This window comes from Mustela lutreola, chromosome 12, assembly GCF_030435805.1.
Source record: "Mustela lutreola isolate mMusLut2 chromosome 12, mMusLut2.pri, whole genome shotgun sequence".
Taxonomy (NCBI): Eukaryota; Metazoa; Chordata; class Mammalia; order Carnivora; family Mustelidae; genus Mustela; species Mustela lutreola.
Window position 1 is genome coordinate 86,668,787 of NC_081301.1, and position 21,347 is coordinate 86,690,133.

Below are 21,347 nucleotides of genomic sequence, written 5' to 3' on the forward strand. Positions count from 1 at the left end.
TATCCTCCCTGTGCTTTAAGGAGAGCCGTCACCTGATTGTATCATTTGAGGCCGAGACCCTGCAGAGAAACATGAATGTGCAAGCCACATAAACAGTAAAAGTCAAATATGTTATCTCTTCCAGAGAGATAGGAATCAACGTATGAAACTGAAGAAAGTCTCAGTTCAAGGAACAAAGGATGAAGAGTGACCAGAGGTTATAAGAATCTAAACAATGGATTTGTTCATTTTTTTTTAAATATAATCATTAGCTCAGCCTCTCTAATGATGTTACATATATATGCATGTATGTACATATATATGACATGTTCACACATGACATGTAGTAGATATAATATGCTGTACATGTGTCTATGACCATGAACATTATATATAATAATGAGTATTCTATATATATGCTATATTGTATAAAGTACTAGGTATAAAATATAGGTAATACTCAAGAGAATTTAGGAGATCAGCAATCAGGGAAAGGTGTTGAATTATGAAAAGTGGCATCATACTTGAGAACTTCAATTTTCTTCTCCATTTTCCAAGGTTTACATTTGACAGTAGCAATCATTTGTCTCTTCTCATCTAACTCTGCCTTCAATCTTTCCAATTCCTCTTCATCAATTTCTTCTTCTTCTTCCCTTTAAAAGGGGAAAAAAGAAAACAAAGTTTTGCTTAATTTCCAAACTTAAAAAGACTGCTATCAGATACTCAGTCAATGGGAATCCGCTCGGCTGTACATAGAGGGCGCTAAGATTCGGAAGTGTTAGAGATTGTGTCTGTGTGAACGCTGAGATAGTATTTCCAGAATTATTATAACTTTGAACAACAGTGTTTACATTCTGAAGTCCTGAAACTGTTTCACGTCCACAGCCTCAAAGTCTCAGGACGAAAAAAAAAAAAAAAATCTGTGGAAGATTAGTTACAGATCTATCAACAGATTTTCCTCTCTTCTTTGTTCCCTCGTACATTTTCCCCAACCGAGTCTACATTGCATTGAAAAACGCTCCTTTTCGGTAAGGATAGTACATTAGAGGTGAAGATGTCTTTGAAGTGCCCTTAAATTTGTTAGCCATGTCTCAAGAGAAGGAGAAAAATTGAACTAGGGGGAAATAAAAAATCTATTTCTCAAAGGTAACTTAATCTGTTAATTAAATTCAAAACTTCAGTTGATAAAATTCAACTTGAAATATATTTGGTGGAAGCAAATCCTTTGAAGAGACCTTCAAAGGAATTTAGTTTCTCACTGAGCAAATGAGATGTATCTTTTTTATATTCCTGGGACGGCAAACATACTCCGTGGTTCAGGATTAACAAAACAAAACAAAAAAATCTAAAGGTAATTTTAAATTGAGGAATGCAATGCCCTATTGTCAGGATCGATTGTTTTAGTGACAGATTCATTTATTTATTAACTTATTGTCACTCAACTTCAAACTCTCCCTTCTGTAGTTAATACAGTGATGCCGGGGCTGGGACTCTGTGAGGGACCCTTCTGTTTGTGGCTGGCTCAACGGTAGGCCACCAAAAGAAGATACTAAGAAGGGACTTAGGCTGAACCTCGACTTTCCTTTGGCTTCTTGGGGTGGCAGATCCTCTTTACTAATGCCTCTTCGCCCCACAAACTGAGGGGCCTTCCCACAGCTGCAGTAGAATCTGGTTTGCCAACTTTTCCAACACTCACAGAACCAGCTTCCCCACCAGCCCCAGAGAGACAAGGCGCCTTCAGCATCACCCCCTCCTCAGTGCTTCCAGCCCCTGGCATCCATCTTCTACGCTTCTAAGTTTAAATTTCAACCCCTTTCCACCACTCCGCCAGCCTTTGGAGTGTAGCTGCTTCCCATACTTGCTGTCACCATGATACATAAGTGCTCTCTTGCCACCTTTCCAGTAACCTAGTTAACAATTATTTATACCAACTCAACAGTTCTCTAAATAAATATTTTCTGTTTAATAAACTGCTGAAGTTTCTTTCTCCAAACTACATCCTGACAGACAAATAAATTGTAATCTGACTCAGCATTAGTCAGAAACATACTTTGCTGTTCACTCTAGTTGTCCTGACTCCACACAGCAGGACTATGGCAGAGCTGCCTTTGGAAAGTTCCAGCTGAGGCACAGGAAAACAGAGACATAATCTTACAGCCCGCTGTACTAAATGACTTTGCCTCTTCCTTTCTTTCCCACCAACCCAGCTTTTAATCATGTCATGAAATAAAAACTCATCTTAATTTTATAAAGTAACACTTCCTGTCTAGAGTTTGTGCTTTTGACCAATTCAGATACTTGGTTTAGAACAGTTAATTCATGGTAAGGGAACTATGAAGAACACTCTAAAATACAACTCTGATTGCTATTAGGTTGTTTCCCTTTTAATTATTTTATGTTTAGTATATAAAATCTTATGGTGCTATACAACTATGACATAAAATACCTCAGGACATTTTTGCAACATCTATATTCACAGCTGTTTGCTTAATTTGCCCATCAGAATAATAATGTGTGCGCTGGTTGATCATAAGAGGAAGACATATACCTCAGTAAAAATGATTGTTTTGTCAAATCACTGTGTCGTACACTTGAAACTAATGTAACATTGTCTGTCAATTACACTTCAGTTGAAAGAAAAGATTGTTTTATTAAGATGACTCAAATAATTTTCCTATGTAGACATAGACTAAACCTAGATTATACAGATAACTGTTCCATTGAAACCTGTATGGAAACCATCAAAAGGAAAAGAAAATATGTCAAGAATGTATTATGTATTTAATTAGAAAAAAAAACAGAAAAATTTAAGATTGCTTGATATTTTAAGCAGTTGCTTAATATTTTAAGTCTTTAATTTGTCCATCCTTCCAAAAAAAATCACAATACTGTTGACTCTAGAAAAACAAGGGGCCTGGGTACACTGACCACCATGCAGTTGAAAATTCATATATAACTTTAGACTCTCCCAAAACTTAACTATTAATAGTCTACTATTGACCTAAAGTCTTAATTACTGATGACACAGTCGATAAATACATATTATGTAGGTTTCATGTATTACATACACCATTTTTACAATACAGTAAACTAGAGAAAAGAAAATTACAGAAAATCGTAAGGAAGAGAAAACACATTTACAGACCTGTACTGTATTTATTAAAAATAATCCATGTTAGGCAAGAATCTGCAATGGGAAAAAGACAGTCTCTTCAACAAATGATGTTGGGGAAACTGGACAGTTTCATGAAAAAGAATGAAACTGGATGACTTTCTTATACAATACATAAAAATGAGCTCAAAATGGATTAAAGACCTAGATGTGAGGCTTGAAACCATAAAAATCCTCAAAGAGAGCACAGGCAGTAATTTCCCTGACATTAGCTGTAGCAACATTTTCTAGCTATGTCTCCTGAGGCAAGGGAAACAAAAGCAAAAATAAACTATTGAGAACATCAAAATAAAAACCTTCTTCACAGCAAAGGAAACAGTCAACAAAACTAAAAGACAACCTATGGAATGGGAGAAGATATTTGCAAATGACATAATCTCATAAAGGCTTAGAATTCAAAATATATAAAGAACTTACACAACTCAACACCAAAAAAAAAAAAAAAAATCCAATTTTTTAAAAAGTGGGCAGAAGACCTGAAAAGACATTTCTCCAAAGACATACAGATGGCCAACACACACAAGAAAAGATGTTCATCACCAGTCAACAGGGAAACGTAAATCAAAACCACAGTGAGATATCACCTCACACCTGTCAGAATGGCTAAAATCAACAACACAAGTAACAAGTGTTGGTGAGGATGTGGAGAAAAATGAACTCATGTGCTCTGCTGGTAGGAATGCAAACTGGGACAGCCACTGTGGAAAACAGTACAGAGGTTCCTCAAAAAATTAAAAACAGAGCTACCATATGATCCAGTAACTCACCCCTGGGTATTTACTCAAATAATATGAAAAAACTAATTTGAAAAGATATAGCACCCCAATGTTTATTGCAGCATCATTTACAATGGCCGAATTATGAAAGCAGCCCAAGTATCCATAGATGGATGAATGGATAAAGAAGATGTAGTACACTGGAATGTTACTGAACAATATGAAAAAAAAAAAAAAAAAGAATGAAATCTTGCCATTTGCAGCAACATGGATGGATCTAGAGTGTAATGCTAAGCAAATAAGTCAGAGAAAGAAAAACACCATACGACTTCATTCCTATGTGGATTTAAGAACCTTAACGAATGAAACCATAGAGAAAAAAAGAGACCAAAACCAGATCCCTAACTCTAGAGAACAAAGTGGTGGTTCCCAGAGGGCGGGTGGGTAGGGAGATGGGGGAAAGACCGCACTCATCATAATCAGCACTGAGTCATCACAGAGTTGGCCAATCGCTATGGTGTACACCTGAAACTAATATAACACTGTATCTTAACGATAGTGCAATTAGAATTTTTTTTAAAAAGGAGAAAGCAATCCATATGTATGTGGACCCATGCAGTTCAAAAGCATGTTAAGGGTCAACTGTATCTACATGTAAGTATCTTAAAGCTTTATTATTTATGAATTTCCATTAAGAATCATATCTAAAACATTATCTCATTTAATCCAGAGTCATCAAAAGATTTTTTTTGAATGATCTATTAGGTGTGTGGGTTTATTTCTTTACATGCCAATTTCCAGAAGCCATCTAATGGAAATCTTCCTAACACTGTATGCTTTCCTGCTATCTCAAATCCAGTACTTGATGTGTTTAACCCTTTCTATGATTCCTTAAAACATGTGAAATCTCTTCGATAACCCCCTTTTCTGATTATCCATGTATCTATCACCTCATACAACAAAGAGTTTTGTCTCCTCTAAGACTCCAAACAACTTTATCCTTCTTCTCTGGCACATTTATACTGTCTTACTTCACAATAATTTGTTTCTAAGTGGCCCCCTCCCTTGCTCTATTACGAACTCTTAGAGAACATAGTCAATTGCATATTCATACCCATGTCTTCCAAAGAAATTAGCTTCCACAGCAGTGGAGCTGGGTAAATACTAATTATATAAATGTTTATATACAGAGTCTTTCTGGATGACAGGGTTATCATCATAAATCCAGGGCTCAAAGTCCACTAAAATAGAATACTGTCCTCCAAGATTAGTATGGTATGGAAAGATAAGAATAAATCCTTACACTAAATAACCCCAGATGGGTATATTTTTAAAGCCTTTGTTGTTAATTGCTCGGGACAGATAATGTTGTGCTACCAGATAGAGTTGTTTTCCTGAGTTATCTTCAGATAGACAGGTAATTAAAATATTTTCACCAGTATATAAGGGAACTGCTTTTCTAGGAATCACTCAAAGAAAAAGTGCTAATCATGTTAAAAGAATATCATATAGATATGCTTCATCTTCAAAAATGTAGGGCTAATCTGTGCAAGAATGCCTTTCTATGTTAAGTTTGATTTATTTAAACAACAGTTGTTAGGGGGGAAAAAAGGCATAATGTGTTGAATTGCTCACTGCTATGAGCATATTTCTTATTCACTTAAAACTGGGTCAGGAAAAGCCTGTCATATTATTAGAAATCCTCCAAAATGTATAACGAGGCAGAGTTTTTTAACTGTCTCCAAAGATAGTTAGCATTACAACCTTGGTTTTAGTTGGCTTCAAATGTTTTGTCAGTACAGGGGAAATTCCCTGAGGTGTTTCATTTGAATGTTTACGTTTAAAAAGACTGTAAATCAATTAATCTAAATAAATGTGCCCTGATTTGCCTACAGATCTTTTTTTTCAAAATCTATTTGCTGATACATTTTCTTAAAAAAAATTATTTTCAAAATGAACACAGAAAACGAGTTATCAGTCATCACAAGTAATTTATGATACTATTTAGATTAGTTGCCCAAATTATAACACTATTTATAGAATCTGAGAAACCTTTAGAGACAAAGTTCACTTTAGCCAAATTTGGCTGTGTGGAGAAGTGAAGAGGTCACGTGACAAGAGTGCTTGTGGGATTCTCAGAAAGAGGATGAGCATGGTACCTGCTAAGGGCAGACACCGTCACTGGGACAATGTTCCCTCGGGCACTGGGGGAGACTCAGTTGATTCTATGATCCTATTTCTAGGGGGCGTTGAGCAGTTCTCATGAGATCCTTAAGCATACCAAGAGAGCACAGACATTTTCACCCAACTCACCTTTTTAAAAAAAACCTCTCTGAGACACAAGTGGAGAATAAAAGCAAATTCTGGAACACATCATGCACACTTCTATTGATGAAACAGCACAGGCTTTGCTCATAGGAAATATTACTACATCATAATAGTGACATCAATGAGTCTTAAAAGTGTGAGACGATTTCTTTTTTTGCCTTTTTTTTTTTTTTTTAAAGAAAACAGCATAAGAAGACTTAAAAAGAAAACAGAAAAAAGAATACCAGAGTCAAAATTTAAAGAAGGTGGTACCTTGGTATTCAAAGATGGAAGAAAAGAGCTTGGGAGGAAGAGAGAAAGAAAGAAGCGGAGGGAGATTTAAAAATCGCAATCAACAAAAATATGAGGAAGAAGTAGGCGGGGTAATTCCTATACTTTAAAAGGAACCATCATCTATCAATGCTAAGCTTCTCTATCTGCCAAAACTGTCATACAATTTTATTTAATTACAATGATTTATGAAAAGGAAAAGCTAGTTGTTAGACACTCATGTCACTTGGGGAGGACATCTTAGAAAGTTCCTCTCCATCCAAAGCCCTCGCTCGCAGTATTTTGGAGGAGATCCCCTCACCCCGTGGTGGCTCCCAGGGCCCTACTACACAGGGAACGACAGAGTAGCTGTTCTCATAAAGCCGTTCCCAGGGGTCTAGGTTTTCTATTATTCAATGTGTGTCACGTGCACACTTTTCTTACTGGCCTGCCATCTGCAAATTTCCAGAAAGCCAAGACTTGAAAATTATTTAATGTATTATTTTATACAAAGTCAGCACTCAGTGAAGTGTTTGCCTGGTGGAAATGATGTATGTACGGTTGTGACAAAAAGGGAAGGACACCACAAAATACTCTGTTAACATGGGCCAGGACACTTTTTCTTTCCTGTAAAAGAATGGATAATTAATATTACTAGGCTCTGAGAGCCACATGCAGCTCTATCTCTTATTTGCCTTTGGTTTTTGTTCTTGGTTGGTTTTTGTTTTTGTTTTTATTTTTTTAAATCAACAACACTTTAAAACTGTAAGAACCCACTCTTTGTTGTTGGGCTGGAATTAGCCATATTTTGCCAAACATTGCTCCATAAGGTAAAATGATTTGGGCTCATTATTTAGAATTTTTCCACTCATCTTTGATAACAATGCATATCATTAATGGAATAACTTCAAAATATTTCAATGAACTAATATATTCATAACCTATGACAGTTTTGACCTCTCATAAGGAAATGTTTTAGCCCATCCTTAATACATATATTCATCTTTAAATTCTATTTAAATTTTGAAATACATTTAACTAAAGGGAGTAAAATGGCAGCCTTAGAGTAAATGTGTCATCTTCTTTTTTTTTTTTTTTTAAAGATTTTATTTATTTATTTGACAGACAGAGATCACAAGTAGGCAGAGAGAGAGAGAGAGGGAAGCAGGCTCCCCGCTGAGCAGAGAGCCCGATGCGGGACTCGATCCCAGGACCCTGAGATCATGACCTGAGCCGAAGGCAGCGGCTTAACCCACTGAGCCACCCAGGCGCCCCTAAATGTGTCATCTTCTTAAACGTTGTTTTTAATTACCAGTCTTAAGACCGCAGAGTACCTAAAGGGAGTGGTCTTCTCTCAGAGGAAGGCATTTTTGAACGAATCAAGTTTCAGTTACAGATTAGAGCTCACTTACGCTCCTCTCTTCAGCCTCCTCCTTCTCTCCTTCTCTCTGGCCTTCCTTGTTTCTTCATCCTCTGGTTCAGGTTCTGGGTCATCTTCATTGATAACATCTCTGGTCCGTTTCCTCTTTGGTCTCAAGCTCTCCCTTCGAGGCAGTTTATCTTCCTCCTCCTCTTCCTCCTCACCTAAACACAGCAGGGAGGGCTTAGATGAGCGATAGCACAAAGTTGTCTCTCCTGCTGCAAATGTATGCTTAGTGTCTTAATGACCACTGTCACACAGGAGATCACAATCCAGCAAGTCTCCCCACCATGAGAAGATACACCAGACCATATGTATATTTCATAACCTGCCATTTAAATACTCTTATCTAGAATCTCATTTCTTTTGTGGTTCATCTACTCAAATATGTGAATGTGGATCCCCGAATTTTAATAATCCTTAGAAATCCAATCTTCATTTACATGGGTTGCTAGATGACATACAGTTTTAATATCATACCATGAGGTCTAAGACCAGGTTTAGAGTATACTGATCTAATACATAAGGATTAAGTGATTAGCTACTATGTTTACTACTACTTCTATCTTAGAACAAAAGACAGGAAAGACAAGAAGATGCAACAAACTAGAGTAATTTTGAAGAAACTCACTCAGCCCTTAAGATTTCCCCCAATTCAAATTATCTTTATTCTTGATTCCAAGATTGTTATTTTTCCTAAATATTTTTCCCTTAAATGAAATTGATACTAAATATATTTACATAAATACTTGCTTGAGCATAGTATCTTTATGACTAGAAATAGATAATATATAAATTTAATGTAAAACAGAGAAATGGCATTTTATTTTATTCATCAACTCACAATTAATGCCTCATCTGTCTGTAACTTCACTGGAATCTTCCAGATAGAGTACAGAAAGAATCTAGTTCCTTCACAGTTTATAACATATAATCTTACTTCACTTTTATTTTTGTGCATCTTCTGGTACTTAGAATAACCTATTATTAAAAAATCAACTCATAGTTATCACTATCCTTCTCAACAAAAGCTATTATAGGGAAAAACTGTACTTTAGTGGAAAACTATGAATTGTCCACAGTGTACCCTTTTGTACTATCTGATTCTGATTCCTTGGGAGCTAGTTTCTAATTTTGAAAGTTATAGATTGCTAAATAGCAATGCAAAATAAATCATTCTTGTCTGTAGACACGTACATGAACTCAGTGCAGTAGAGAGACAACCTTTCCTCACCAGAATAAAAAAATTCCAGGGGCACCTGGGTGGCTCAGTGGGTTAAGCCTCTGCCTTCAGCTCAGGTTATGATCCCAGGGTGCTGGGATGGAGCCCCACATCAGGATCTCTGCTCAGCAGGGGGCCTGCTCCCTCCTCTCTCTCTGCCTGCCTCTCTGCCTACTTGTGCTCTCTCTCTCTCTCTGTCAAATAAATAAATAAAATCTTTAAAAAAAAAAAAAAAAAGAAAGAAAAGAAAAAAATCCCAGAGAACAGAAATGCTTACATCTGTACAACCACTTCGATATCCCTGATCTATAAATATGTTTCTTTGGATTTTCCTTTGAACGGATTAGAATACCTCACTAGAGTCCTTGTTTGTTCATTAAATATGTTTATTCTTACGTGTGTGTCGTGATTTTTATTTATTTTTAAATCTTTTTAAATTTTTTGTTTTTCACTTTTATCTGAGGTAGGTCCTGAGCAAAGGGAGAGAGAAAATCTTAAGCAGGCTCCACACCCAGCACAGACCCCACCTGGGCTCCCTCTCATGACCTTGAGATCATGACCTGAGTCAAAAATCAGAGTCAGATGCTTACCTGACTGAACCATCCAGGCACCCCTAATTGTATTTTAACAGTACTTACTGAAATACTTTTTATTGATATTTCAAATCTGAGATCCAAATGTTATCTGTAGTACTCAAGTTCGGCTAGCAGAGAAAAGTAGAAGGATAACTTTCAAACTAGGCTTTGAGAACTATACAGTCATCAAAACCAAGAACAATGTTCCATTTGTTAAATATGCAGCATTATTACATGTTATGTGAACCCCGTCTGATATTCTGAAAATTTGCCCAGTCTTTATTAGTCACATGCATCACCATTTAGAGAAAGGACAAGTGCTTGATAAGGACTGAGGAACAATTTTCCCACAAATATTCGCAAGCACTCAAGCAGCCACTTAGGACTCTGCATTTTAGGATATTTTGTATTAAGACTAAACTATTAAACTTGTAGTTTTGCCATGGATGAGAAGTGTTGTCTCAGATTTCTCTTTTAGCACTTGGCAACAAAAAGGCTACTCTTGGTGACTTCATTAGTTTCCAAATACCAAAATTCTAAAACAAATAATCAGTATTTTATAGTTGCTGACTAAATACAGATCTGCATGCAGTTTTACCCTCTGGAATGGTCTCCATTCAATATGGAAGAGTAGCAAAACATGCCACCTCAAAATATGACAGCACGAGCTCAGGACATACCACCGCAAATCGTGGCACTTTGGTATGCTGATTATATCCCCCCCCCCTAGGCACTTGATAAACAGCAAATGACTTGAGAGGTCTTTCCTGAACTCCCTTCCTCTACCCCAAACACAATCCTCTGAGAGGAACTGAACTGTCATAAACTCCCCCACCAAGAATTTCACCCTTAGGGAAGATTGACTCATCACAAGGGAAGATACTAGAAGGCAATACCACACCCAGACAAACTTTGTCACAACTGTGTCTCCCATGTAGTCTCTGAAGGGCCCACTCACCATTCCTAAAAATGATTTATTCTCTCCTAAAAAGGCCTACACACCCCCCTCTTTGTTCCTTATTAAGATGGCATTTAAGACTAAATTTGAAGCCACCTAAGAGAGTTAACTTATTTTTCCTGTGTATCTCTCACATATAACTGAGGTATACATATTAATAAACTTCCATTTGTTTTTTCTCTTGTTAAACTGTCTTATATTACAGTGGTCTCAGCTAACAACTCAGAAGGACTAGAGGAAAATTATTTTCTTCCCCTCCAGTACCCAAGCCATGACAAACAGAATCTGTGTGACTGTGAGCTCTTTGTATGTAAAATGCCGAGTGTCTGGAAACACCTGGCATCGTGAACATTCCCCGGCTGCCATATTGGGCCCAGGGTATTACACTGGATGGTGTTGATGTATCCTCTAATGGACACTGTTCTTCCCTTCAGTTCTAGTTAATTCAGAACTTTTGCTCATATACTGATCTTTCCCACGAGTGGTCTGCATGTGAGGGATCATACTCCAAACTCTTGAGCTAAACCTACACAAAGTAAAGACAACCGAGCAATTCCAACAAAATACCCATGAAGTCAGCACAAAAGAATGTGCTTTTTCATTTTAATTGAACCACCTGATCAATTCAGTCAAAATGGCCAATCTGTTCTATTATAATAGATTGAGCCCTAGAGAAGAGCTTTTAGGACAAAGACCTTAACAGGGAAACTATTAGAGAAATATTAAAAAGCCAGTTTTTGTGGACTACCATCCACTTTATCATGAGTAACTGAGACATTGGGTAGAATGTGTGTGTGCCTACTGAATGGAATCTAGAACGGAGAGATTCCATTTGCTGGACCTGACCTCTTTTCTGAGAACATCAAAAGTTTCCCACACACGCGGTAGCATGGGTTTACACGTGGCAGCCTAATCCCACAAGACAAGAGTCCCCTGAATTCACTGCCATTCCCCAGGAAACACATTCCACGTGGGTCCCACCCCACTTACTTGAACTTTCATCTGTGTCATCTTCTTTTTCCTCCACTTGAATTTGCACTGTTGAAGAAAGGAAAAATATGGCAATTCTTTAAATGACAGTACAATGATCAGTAATGCGTTTTTACTGTTATTATTTTCATCATAAAGTTTTCTGTGCTGTTAATGCAAACATTTTTCAACAAGCTTGTCAAAAACAGCATTGTTTATTAAAGATATATGGCCATGGCATCCTAGACAGTGTTGTGCAAAGACTTCTCTGCTCCACTGCCTTCAAAGACTTGGAAAACATATCAATTATGAGCCTGTCAGCTCAATTGACTATAACTGCTACTGAAATAAATTCCGTGTTGCAGTGAGTAGACTTGGGGTTTGCTGGGTCATTGCATTCCATGATAAACTGCATTGTTAGTAAAGCTATATGAACATGCACATGTTTGTACAATGTGGTTATTAGAACCAAATTAATTTATTAAAATAGAGAACATTTCATTCTAACCAGTTACCAGTGTCAAAGAGCCTTTCAGAAAATGTTGCAAGGCTGGTATTTCCTATTTCAATTATTTCTGTAGATTGCATCGGAGACAGCCTGAATTTCCCAATATATGATTTACCTTGAAGATGTGGAAAGAGGGGTATTTTGCTGTTCTTCCCAATACAAAGAACCTTCTGCATATTCCTCACCCCATACTCAAGAGAGTGTCTTCTTTTTAGTTTTCCTCTATTTTTACAAAGGCATCAAAGGGTTTAAAAAAATTATAATTGTCCAATAGTATGCCGAAATGTGTTAACTGGCAGATATTTCCACTTGTCATCTACTGTCTGTTCATCATAGGTCTCAGCCAGAGACAAAGCTCTGCAAATTGCCCAGGTAAAAATGAGAGTTGCCTATTTCTTTAAAACCATAGTCTTGGGGTGCCTGGGTGGCTCAGTGGGTTAAAGCCTTTGCCTTCGGCTCAGGTCATGATCCCAGCCAGGATCCTGGGATCGAGCCCCGCATCCAGGTCTCTGATGAGCAGAGAGCCTGCTTCCCTTCCTCTCTCTCTGCCTGCCTCTCTGCCTACCTGTGATCTCTGTCTTTCAAATAAATAAAATCTTTAAAAAATAAAAAAGTAAAACCATAGTCTCGTCACTTGTTTATAAAATAGTATCGTATTTTTTATTTAAGTCAGATGAAACCTGAGTCTGAGAAAGTAAAGATGACAACACAACGTCACTGCGAACAGAGGCGACAACCTCCGTTTTGTTTCTGCTCACAGACCGTCAAAGGTTATTTTTCAGAACTTGACAGGCACATTGAAAATGGAATGCATGCCAGGAGTTTAAATTCTTTTCACAAAGAAGATTATTGTAAAAGCACATTTTGCCTTTAAACAGCATCTGCATAAAAATTTTTAGGATATGCAAAAATGTTATCACTCAATGTCAAGCCACGCAATGTGAAAATAAGTGTTCTTTTGTTCTAAGTGGGACATGTGCTTCTGTTACTGGCTACAACTGGATCTGCACAGGACAAAGATCTTTACGGCACCGCTGAGAGTCTGCAAGAGTAAAGGCAGACACTTTTAAGAAGATGTTTTGCATTTAACAATCAGTCTTTGTCTTTTATTTGTAATTAATGTCACCACCAAGCTTCTTCAGTCCAGAAGCTTCTTCTCCCTAGGAAGGCATTTGAATCACAGAAGATTAGCCCTGGAACAGAGTCCAACCTGTGTGTATAATGTAAGAACAGCTAAGGACAAACAGCAAGGACTGACCACAGACTCCTCTGTAACACCAGAGCCAAACTGAAATCCACACAGACTATGACATCCATTTATAATAATCAAGAAAACTAACTAGGTATGACAAAATGAAACAAAAAACATTAAAGGAACAAAATACAAGCAAATCTTTAGGAATGATCATATGTTAAATAAGAACAGCAGAATGAAATGTTCCAAGCCAAGAAGATGAGCAACAAACCCATTTCCTCTGATAACCAGGGGAGGAGGAAGGTGAGGCATGGCTGCAGTCAGGGATGGTCTTCTCAAGTAAAGGAAGGATAGTAGTCAATGGCTATTAAATAAAACCTAAAAATCCATGAGAGGAGACATGCTTATGGTTGCAAGTAAAGAAGTCAAGAAGAGCTATAGATTCAAAGTGATGTAATAGAGAGTGTGGCAGAAATAGCCCCTTCCCTCCTCTTGAGGTGACCCTCTGACCATGAATTCATCTGGGCGCAATCACCTGCACATTCTCACTCGTGTTTTCTCTACTCAACGGCATCCCCTTGGCAGGTGAGTCAGGGGCGATGAAACAGTTGTCTTCGTAGTTATTGTGATAACTGGATTATTCTTGACTCAACCCTCAGCAAAGGCATCATCAGCATCAAGAACTAAACAGCAGCACTGTGGCCAAATTTAAGACTCCTTCAAGTGCTTCAGACTAACCTTGATTTTAGTGGAAGGTCATTTGACCCAAAAAGCAACTGTCCTGGATGGTCCATAGGACCACCAAGCACGGCTTGGTGCAAGGCTAAGGAACGGAGCTAAGAATGCCCTCCAAGTCAAAACCCCGTGCAAAAGAATCCCACAGAATATTTAGATGGGAGCTATAGACAGTCTTTCCTTCCTCCGATGATTTTTGGCATGGCCTGTTGCTATCCCCGCTCTCTGCAATCCCTAGTAGCTTATTCCCGATCATACGACCCCCCTCATGCTTCAGCTGCTTCCCAAAGCCTATTGATTATGTCCTTTAAAAATAACATCTCTCCTGGGGAGGGACGAGAGGATGGGGAGAGGAGGAGGGCGAGGTCCTGGCAAAATGCTGGAGGCAGCGAGCAAAGCTGCACTGAAGAATGCTATTTAAGAGAGGAATATGCAGTCAGAGCAGATGAATGCCTAGGCAACCCAGATCCTCGTTTCATGCAAATAGACACAGTAATTAAAAACAGCAAAAGGAAACAACAGCAAAATGTCACAATTTAGAGGCATCGGAATCATTCGAAGAAGGTGTTGTTCTAGGCTTTCTTTGTTAATCTATGGCACTCAAAGGAGTTTATGGTTCTTCAGGTTCAAGGTAGCCAAGCGGCCAGAAAAGTTAGGTGGTGTGGTCTGTTCCTCGAACCCACGTTGAGCTCTTGAAGAGATGTTTGGAGCATTAGGTAGGTGATCACTCTGGAAACAGAGACCGTTTATCCAATTGGCATATATTGTACACTCGCAAGGGAGTATAGAGCAAAATGCTCCGGGGAGGGAGTTTGTAGATTATAAAAGAAAACACAAGGAGTGTTTAAGGAATCTTGCTACTTTATGCCAAACAATGACTTTATAAATGAGATCCAAGATTCGCATGAGTATCTTACCTGGCTTCACTGGGTGGTAGCAGCAATGTGTTAGTTATATTTATTGGGCATTTTTTGTGTGTTTCTTTTCAGGGTTCTTTTTTTTTAATGTGTGAGGAGTTGTCAACATTGGTCCTTTCCATATAAAGGGGATACATGTCACCTCAGACTAAACTATGTTGGAAGGGATATGCATCGATGCTGTAACAAGGACATTTCCGAATCTTGGCGGAAGAACTCATGCCATCAGTATGGGGTGTGATGTGGAATATGAGAGGAAGAGAAGAACCAATGACAAGCAGAAGATTTTCATCCTTGGCACCAAGAAAGGTAGAGAGTCAAAAAGAATAAAAGGTGAAAAGGCTATAGGAAAAATAGTTTCAGTGGGAGGAGATAAGATCAGGACTTTAATATGACATGTTGGGGTTGGGTTGCCTATTAGACATTCATGCTTGAGTTGAGTAGGCAATTGGGTTTATGAGTCTGGAGTTCAGAAGTGAAGTCTGGCCTGGAAAAACACATTTGGGAATTATGAGCACCCTGGTGTTAGTTAAAGCCACAGGACCAGGTGAGAGCACCACGTAAATGAATAAAAATAAAACAGAAAAAGGAGACTCCAAAATTGAGAGAACGGGGAGAAGAAGAAAAACCAACCAAAGACACAGAAGATGAACCATCAGTGGAGCAGAAGCAAACTAAGAAATGTGTCGTAGGCTTCGAACTCAAGTATAATGGGACTAAAAATTGACCATTGGGTTTTGCAGTGTGGAGGTCAATTGACTCTGGCAAGCAGAGATTTAGTGAAGTGGTATAAGGAAAAGCCTGAATTTCAATGGCTTTACAAAAGAATGGGCAGTGAGGAATAGAGACAGCTAGTTATGCTAGCCAGAATGTACTTACACACTGAGGGCAGAGATCCAGTGGGAATGAGAAATTGATGTGGGTTATTAAAAGACAATATACTCAACTCATATTGGATTCTGAATTCTTTTATTGCACTGGTGAAGCATTTGGTTTTGTTACTGGGCTGTGCATCTCTGCCTGAGACTTTTTTAAGAGAAGGGACAACTTACTACTATACCCCTTGCTTATATGTAGTGTCAACTGTACAGCAGTTCCAAAGTGTAGGACTAAAGGATGGTAAAGGGAGAGAAAAAGAAAAGTGGGGAAGAGTAAGGAGACCAAGGGAGGAATACAGCAAATAAAGGGAGGTAAAGGGGCAAAAATGAGGTGAGATCACAGTAAATAAGAGGGAAAAAGTACAAATATAAAGCAAAACATTACAGTTTGTCTTTGCTCTCTGCTAGAAACATATGTGCATTCTTATACTTAATGTGAATTACAAATATAAAATGTTATAAATTCTAAATTCATATACTCAATGATATTTCATATTTTAAAGATCTTATTCATTATTTATTTGACAGAGATCACAGGCAGGCAGAGAGACAGGCAGAGAGAGAGGAAGGGGAGCAGACTCTCTGCTAAGCAGAGAGCCCGATGCGGGGCTCGATTCCAGGACCCTGGGATCATGACCTGAGCTGAAGGCAGAGGCTTTAACCTACTGAGAGACACCCAGGTGCCCCGATATTTCATAGTTTAGAGACACCTCAAGTTAACAAAATCTAGACTGTCCTCAACTCTTTCTTCCATCAATACTTTTTAAAAATAAGAATGTGAAGGTCAAAGAACTAGAAAATGTGAACAAAATAAAAGTACTTTTTTTTCTTAAGAGAGTATATTCCAAAGTAAAGTTTGCCTTATTCCGTAAGGAAGAAGACCTATGATCCCCTTACCAAAAGCAGGAAATCTCTTTTTTCAAGGGGGAAAAGAAGAGAGAAAACTGACCAGTGAGACTATGAAATGTAAACTGTGATTTACAGAAATGTCTTTTAAATGCAGATTCCTTAGGAACAGACACTGTAAATTTTATGCTCTAAAATTTCTAGGTCTGATGCCATCCAGTAGCTGCCCAAGTTGATTATAGTAAGGACAATGATGATGGTGATGCAATTACAATACAAAGAAAATTATATGTATCTAGGTATGTATTTATAAGCTGTGTTTAAGTTTTAGCCAAGAACAACATTTAGATATTTTGCTTTTCTAAAAACCAAACAGAAGGTAAAGCAACCCAAATTTGAAAAAGTAATGAGTAAAGTTAGCCATAAGGAAGAATTTCCCACCAGTGAGACACTCTGATGCTATATCAAGTCACCAAACCACACTGAGGAACCCTTCCCCCTGCAAAGAATGCCCCAGCATCCTGCTTCCATTCACAGTTACTGATGGGTACAAAATAGGGAACAGAAGGCACTGCCTGCAAAACTGAGTAAAAATGATGGGATGGGGGCGCCTGGGTGGCTCAGTGGGTTAAAGCCTCTGACTTCGGCTCCGGTCATGATTCCGGGGTCTTGGGATCAAGTCCCACATCAGGTTTTTTGCTCAGCGGGGAGCCGGCTTGCTCCTCTCTCTCTTCCTCTCTGCTGGCCTCTCTGCCTACTTGTGATCTCTGTCAAAAAATAAATAAAATCTTAAAAAAAAAAAATGATGGGATGAGATTTTTCTTCCTCAAGAATAGGACCTACTCAAGACCTGAAATCTGATTCATTTTAAATCAGTAGCTCCCTTTATTTTTGTTACTTTTAGGGAAGGACGAGAAGATGCTTGTAAATTTGTATATAACAATCCTAACTCCTTCAAATGATGGAATTAAGCATAATGATTGGAAGCCATTGAGTAGAGAAGACTTATTTAGTTCCTATATTATTCAAATACCATAAAAACCTGTAAACTATAAGACATTTACAAAATCCTCGGAGTGGGGGAAAAAACCGAAATGAGATCTTTACATTTGAATATCAAGGATTCTGGAGGAAAGGTTTAACTTGACAGGTTGGGGCGGATATTTTTTCTGCAGGTGTCAGCATCTTTCTTAAGACCATTGAGAAAAAGGACCACTGAACACATACATTCAAAACCACGCTAATGAAAACTTTTAAAATAAGTGCCAAAAGGCTGGTCATATTTTCAATCATTGTAATATCTTGGAGATATAAAATAGTTATTCAAAACTACAGTGGTTATAAAATTACAAAAATAATAATTTTGACCTTTGGTAAGACTCAGCCACACAAAGAAGGGAGTGGGCCAGATATTCAACTGCTATGGTAGCTGTTGTTCTCCAATATTTTTCCTTCTAGATTATATTTATTTTCTGAGGCTACAAAGCCCTTAAGAAGTAGAGAATAAATAGCTGCTGATGTCTGCTTTATTAAACAACACAATATAAAATATTGTAGTTGCCAAACAGAACAGGATGAATTCTGTAAAGAAACACATTTTACTATGAGGTCCTGGAGAGAGAATGGCCAACCCGGAGAACAGAGAGAGGAAAAAAAAAAAAGGAGATTCATTCAAAATAAAAATCCCCCCCATCCATTTACAGTGATAATAATCTTTTTATAGACACAAGAAGAAGGGTTGAAAGGGGATGCACACAGAATTTTTTTTTGCACTTTTTTCCTTCTGTTTTTATTGTACATGAAATTAAAATTAAATACAGGCTGAGTGGGTAGCTGGTAGGTTTCCAAATTCTACCATCCTTGAGCTGGAAAAGGAAATATGAAATGCCAAAGCATAGTTCTTCAAATAGTGAGTTATATACTGAAGTATTTGTGAGAAACTGTAATTAGGTATTTTATGATATCACTGGTCTACAGAAAAACAAAAACAGCTCTTATTCTATCTGGTTTAGGGGGCTGGCTTATTTTAACTATTCATATTCAATAAATAGCTGTTTACAAATGCCTTTAGAGCTCTCAGTGGCTGCAGAAAAATTAAATGGTGAGTCTTGCCTTTTCTTTGCATTTAGAATATTCTGGGGGAGGGGACATTTCTTACTTAACCATGGTGTCGTAATATATACATTCAGAGTGCGTGTTCTCACATTTCAATTACCACCATAAAGAGCAAACACTGTAGATAAGTGTGCTAAAATGAAAATACGTTCTCTTGTGTGAGTTTTTGTGGCTAAAATCTTTTATAGAAATAGGATACCAAAATAACAACCAGATGAAAATAATGTGTTGTAAGCCCTTGGCAGCTACGCTTCTATCTGTGGATTGCTTAGAACAGAAAGGAATCTTATCCCTCCCCCCGCAAGCATTTCTGCAATATTCCAAGTCACGAAGAAGAATGCTTGTCAAGATTCATGGATAAACAAACAACATAAAATAAACAAAAAGGCACTAAAGAAATGTGTAACGACTGAAAGCAGACGCTGGTTCCCAGAGTATGAAGCAGGAAGCAAGGCTGGCTGAACTCGGTGCGGTCTCCATCCTTCCTTCCCAGCACTGCAGAGAAGATGCTAATTACTCCTCATTAGCATACATTAGCAAATGTTAATGAGTGTCTTCTAAAGAACAAAGGCAGCGTGGGGCAGCGTAGAGGCGGGATGATGGCTGAGTTGTAAGTCAAGGACTGCAAGGGAAGGCAGAGGCAGAGAACAAGACAATGAGACTGGCTTAGGAAGGCACTGGTGGTTTCCTAGAATTTGGAAGAACGGTCTTCCTGACAAAATCGTAAAAACGCCAAGAAGGATGAAGTGATTTCGTTTATTCTTGTTTCTAAGGAAAATTAAGAAGGAGGAGAAGGAAATAAAAGAGAAAGCAAGTCACTAACTAAAATGAATCGTTCTTTTTCTCTAGCTCTTCAGCTGTTCTGGAAAAATCGTATTTTATAGGATTTGCTCCGCAACAAGAAATATTAATTAACATCATCATCCGTTAAGGAAAAGAATGCTGAATTTTAGGTGCAGGTGTTCTCATGAGTTTGTGAGAATTGTGACCACCCATCTACCCATTCCGATCTTTTTCCCTACAGACTCAATTTATGATACTCAGTAAGACTCAACCTGTAATTTGTATGTGACCTATAATGTTATCAGAACAGTTCACACAGAATGTGAAATATGCGTTAAATTATAACCTAAAAGCAGCTAAATCATTATAATATATATTATATGGATATATATTATGCATAAGTTCTCATAAATCAGAAAACACTTTTTAAAATAGGAAAATATATAAAATAAGATAATAAATTAAATTCCTTTTATTCAATCTCTCAAAAGATGCTAAATGATAATGAGAAAGAGATAACCTGCTGGTCTGTTTCTCTGAAGAACCCTAATGCAAACAGTCTTTCTATTCAAGAATACCAGGATAGAACCAGACAAATACTAGAAATAGTAACACAAGCCACAACTTGACAAGTTCTACTAGAGAAATACAAGCAGAAGTTCTAGTAACACTGGAGGCAATCATGTTCACTAGGTAATTTCGGGAATTTGTCAGAGTTCAAGTACTTCTGGAAACAGGCAGAAGACTAATCAGGACAAATAAATGTTTCACTATCTGATTTCCTTTGAATTAATCCCAATTGCTCCAAGACCATGGCCATGAAGAAGAATGTTTGTTTGCACAAGCATATGAAGGACTTTTGTTCATCTGGGTCCCTAAAACTAGTGCATTCATACCATAGAACTACAAAGACAACACAGACTTTTCAAGTAAAGCAACTGACTTAGTGGAAAGATCCTGAGTTTTTGAGTTAGAAGAACATTTGTGTTTTGGCTCTGCTACAATTTTATGCCATCTCATAACTTTGGATAATTTATATAAATTCTCTATGCCTTGGGGAAAGGAAGGAGCAATTACCACTATACAGAGTTGCTATGAAAATTCAAGGTAATAATAAATGCACACAATGTGGGGATGCCTTGGTGGCTCCGTTGGTTAAATGTCCGGACCCCTGATTTTGGCTCAGGTCATATATCTCAGAGCTGTAGAATCAAAGCCCCTTGGGGCTCTGCACTTAGTGAGGAGTCTGTTTGGCACCCTCTCCCTCTGCCCATTCCCACCCTCTGTACCTGGAATACAGCAAAGGTTAAAATAATCTACAAGGGCTGTTCAAATGCTTTACATATATCTACACACAAAATTTTGACAGTTTTTACTGGAAATCCTAGAAAAATAAGGAAGACACATCTATTCTGACCTTTACCTTCACATCTTAGACTCAACAAGTAAGAAAATTGCCATAATATTCAGTCTTGGATCGTATCAAAGGCCATTTAACCAAAAGAGAAGGACAAGGAATAAAATATTACCCTAAACTCTGTCTCTTGGTACCTTTAGCGCCTCCTTACCCTGCCTGCTGATGATGCCAACCAACCTGGAAAGTCATGCTGCTTGAGCCAACGGTCAGCTTAAGCATCCAATTCTTGCATGGCAGCAACTCGAGGAGCATTTACCAAAGGTTGAGGTTGATTCAGAAAAAGGGGATTAGCAGCCATTGTGAATGGTTTTTTGGTGACACAAAAAGTATAAGATTAGTTCCATACAGAGACAAAAGTCAATAGA

At 37.9% G+C, this 21,347-nt stretch overlaps 1 protein-coding gene across 1 annotated transcript in view; it reads right to left on the minus strand.

Annotated features, from left to right (window-relative positions):
• TMC1 (transmembrane channel like 1) overlaps window positions 1-21,347 on the minus strand; it is a 384,104-nt gene that overhangs the window by 90,534 nt on the left and 272,223 nt on the right. The window contains exons 8-10 of the mRNA XM_059143592.1: window positions 11,610-11,657; window positions 7,857-8,028; window positions 504-632 (exon numbers count right to left, since the gene is read on the minus strand). Coding sequence (XP_058999575.1) covers window positions 504-632; window positions 7,857-8,028; window positions 11,610-11,657 — 349 coding nt within the window. The remainder of the gene's footprint in view (window positions 1-503; window positions 633-7,856; window positions 8,029-11,609; window positions 11,658-21,347) is intronic.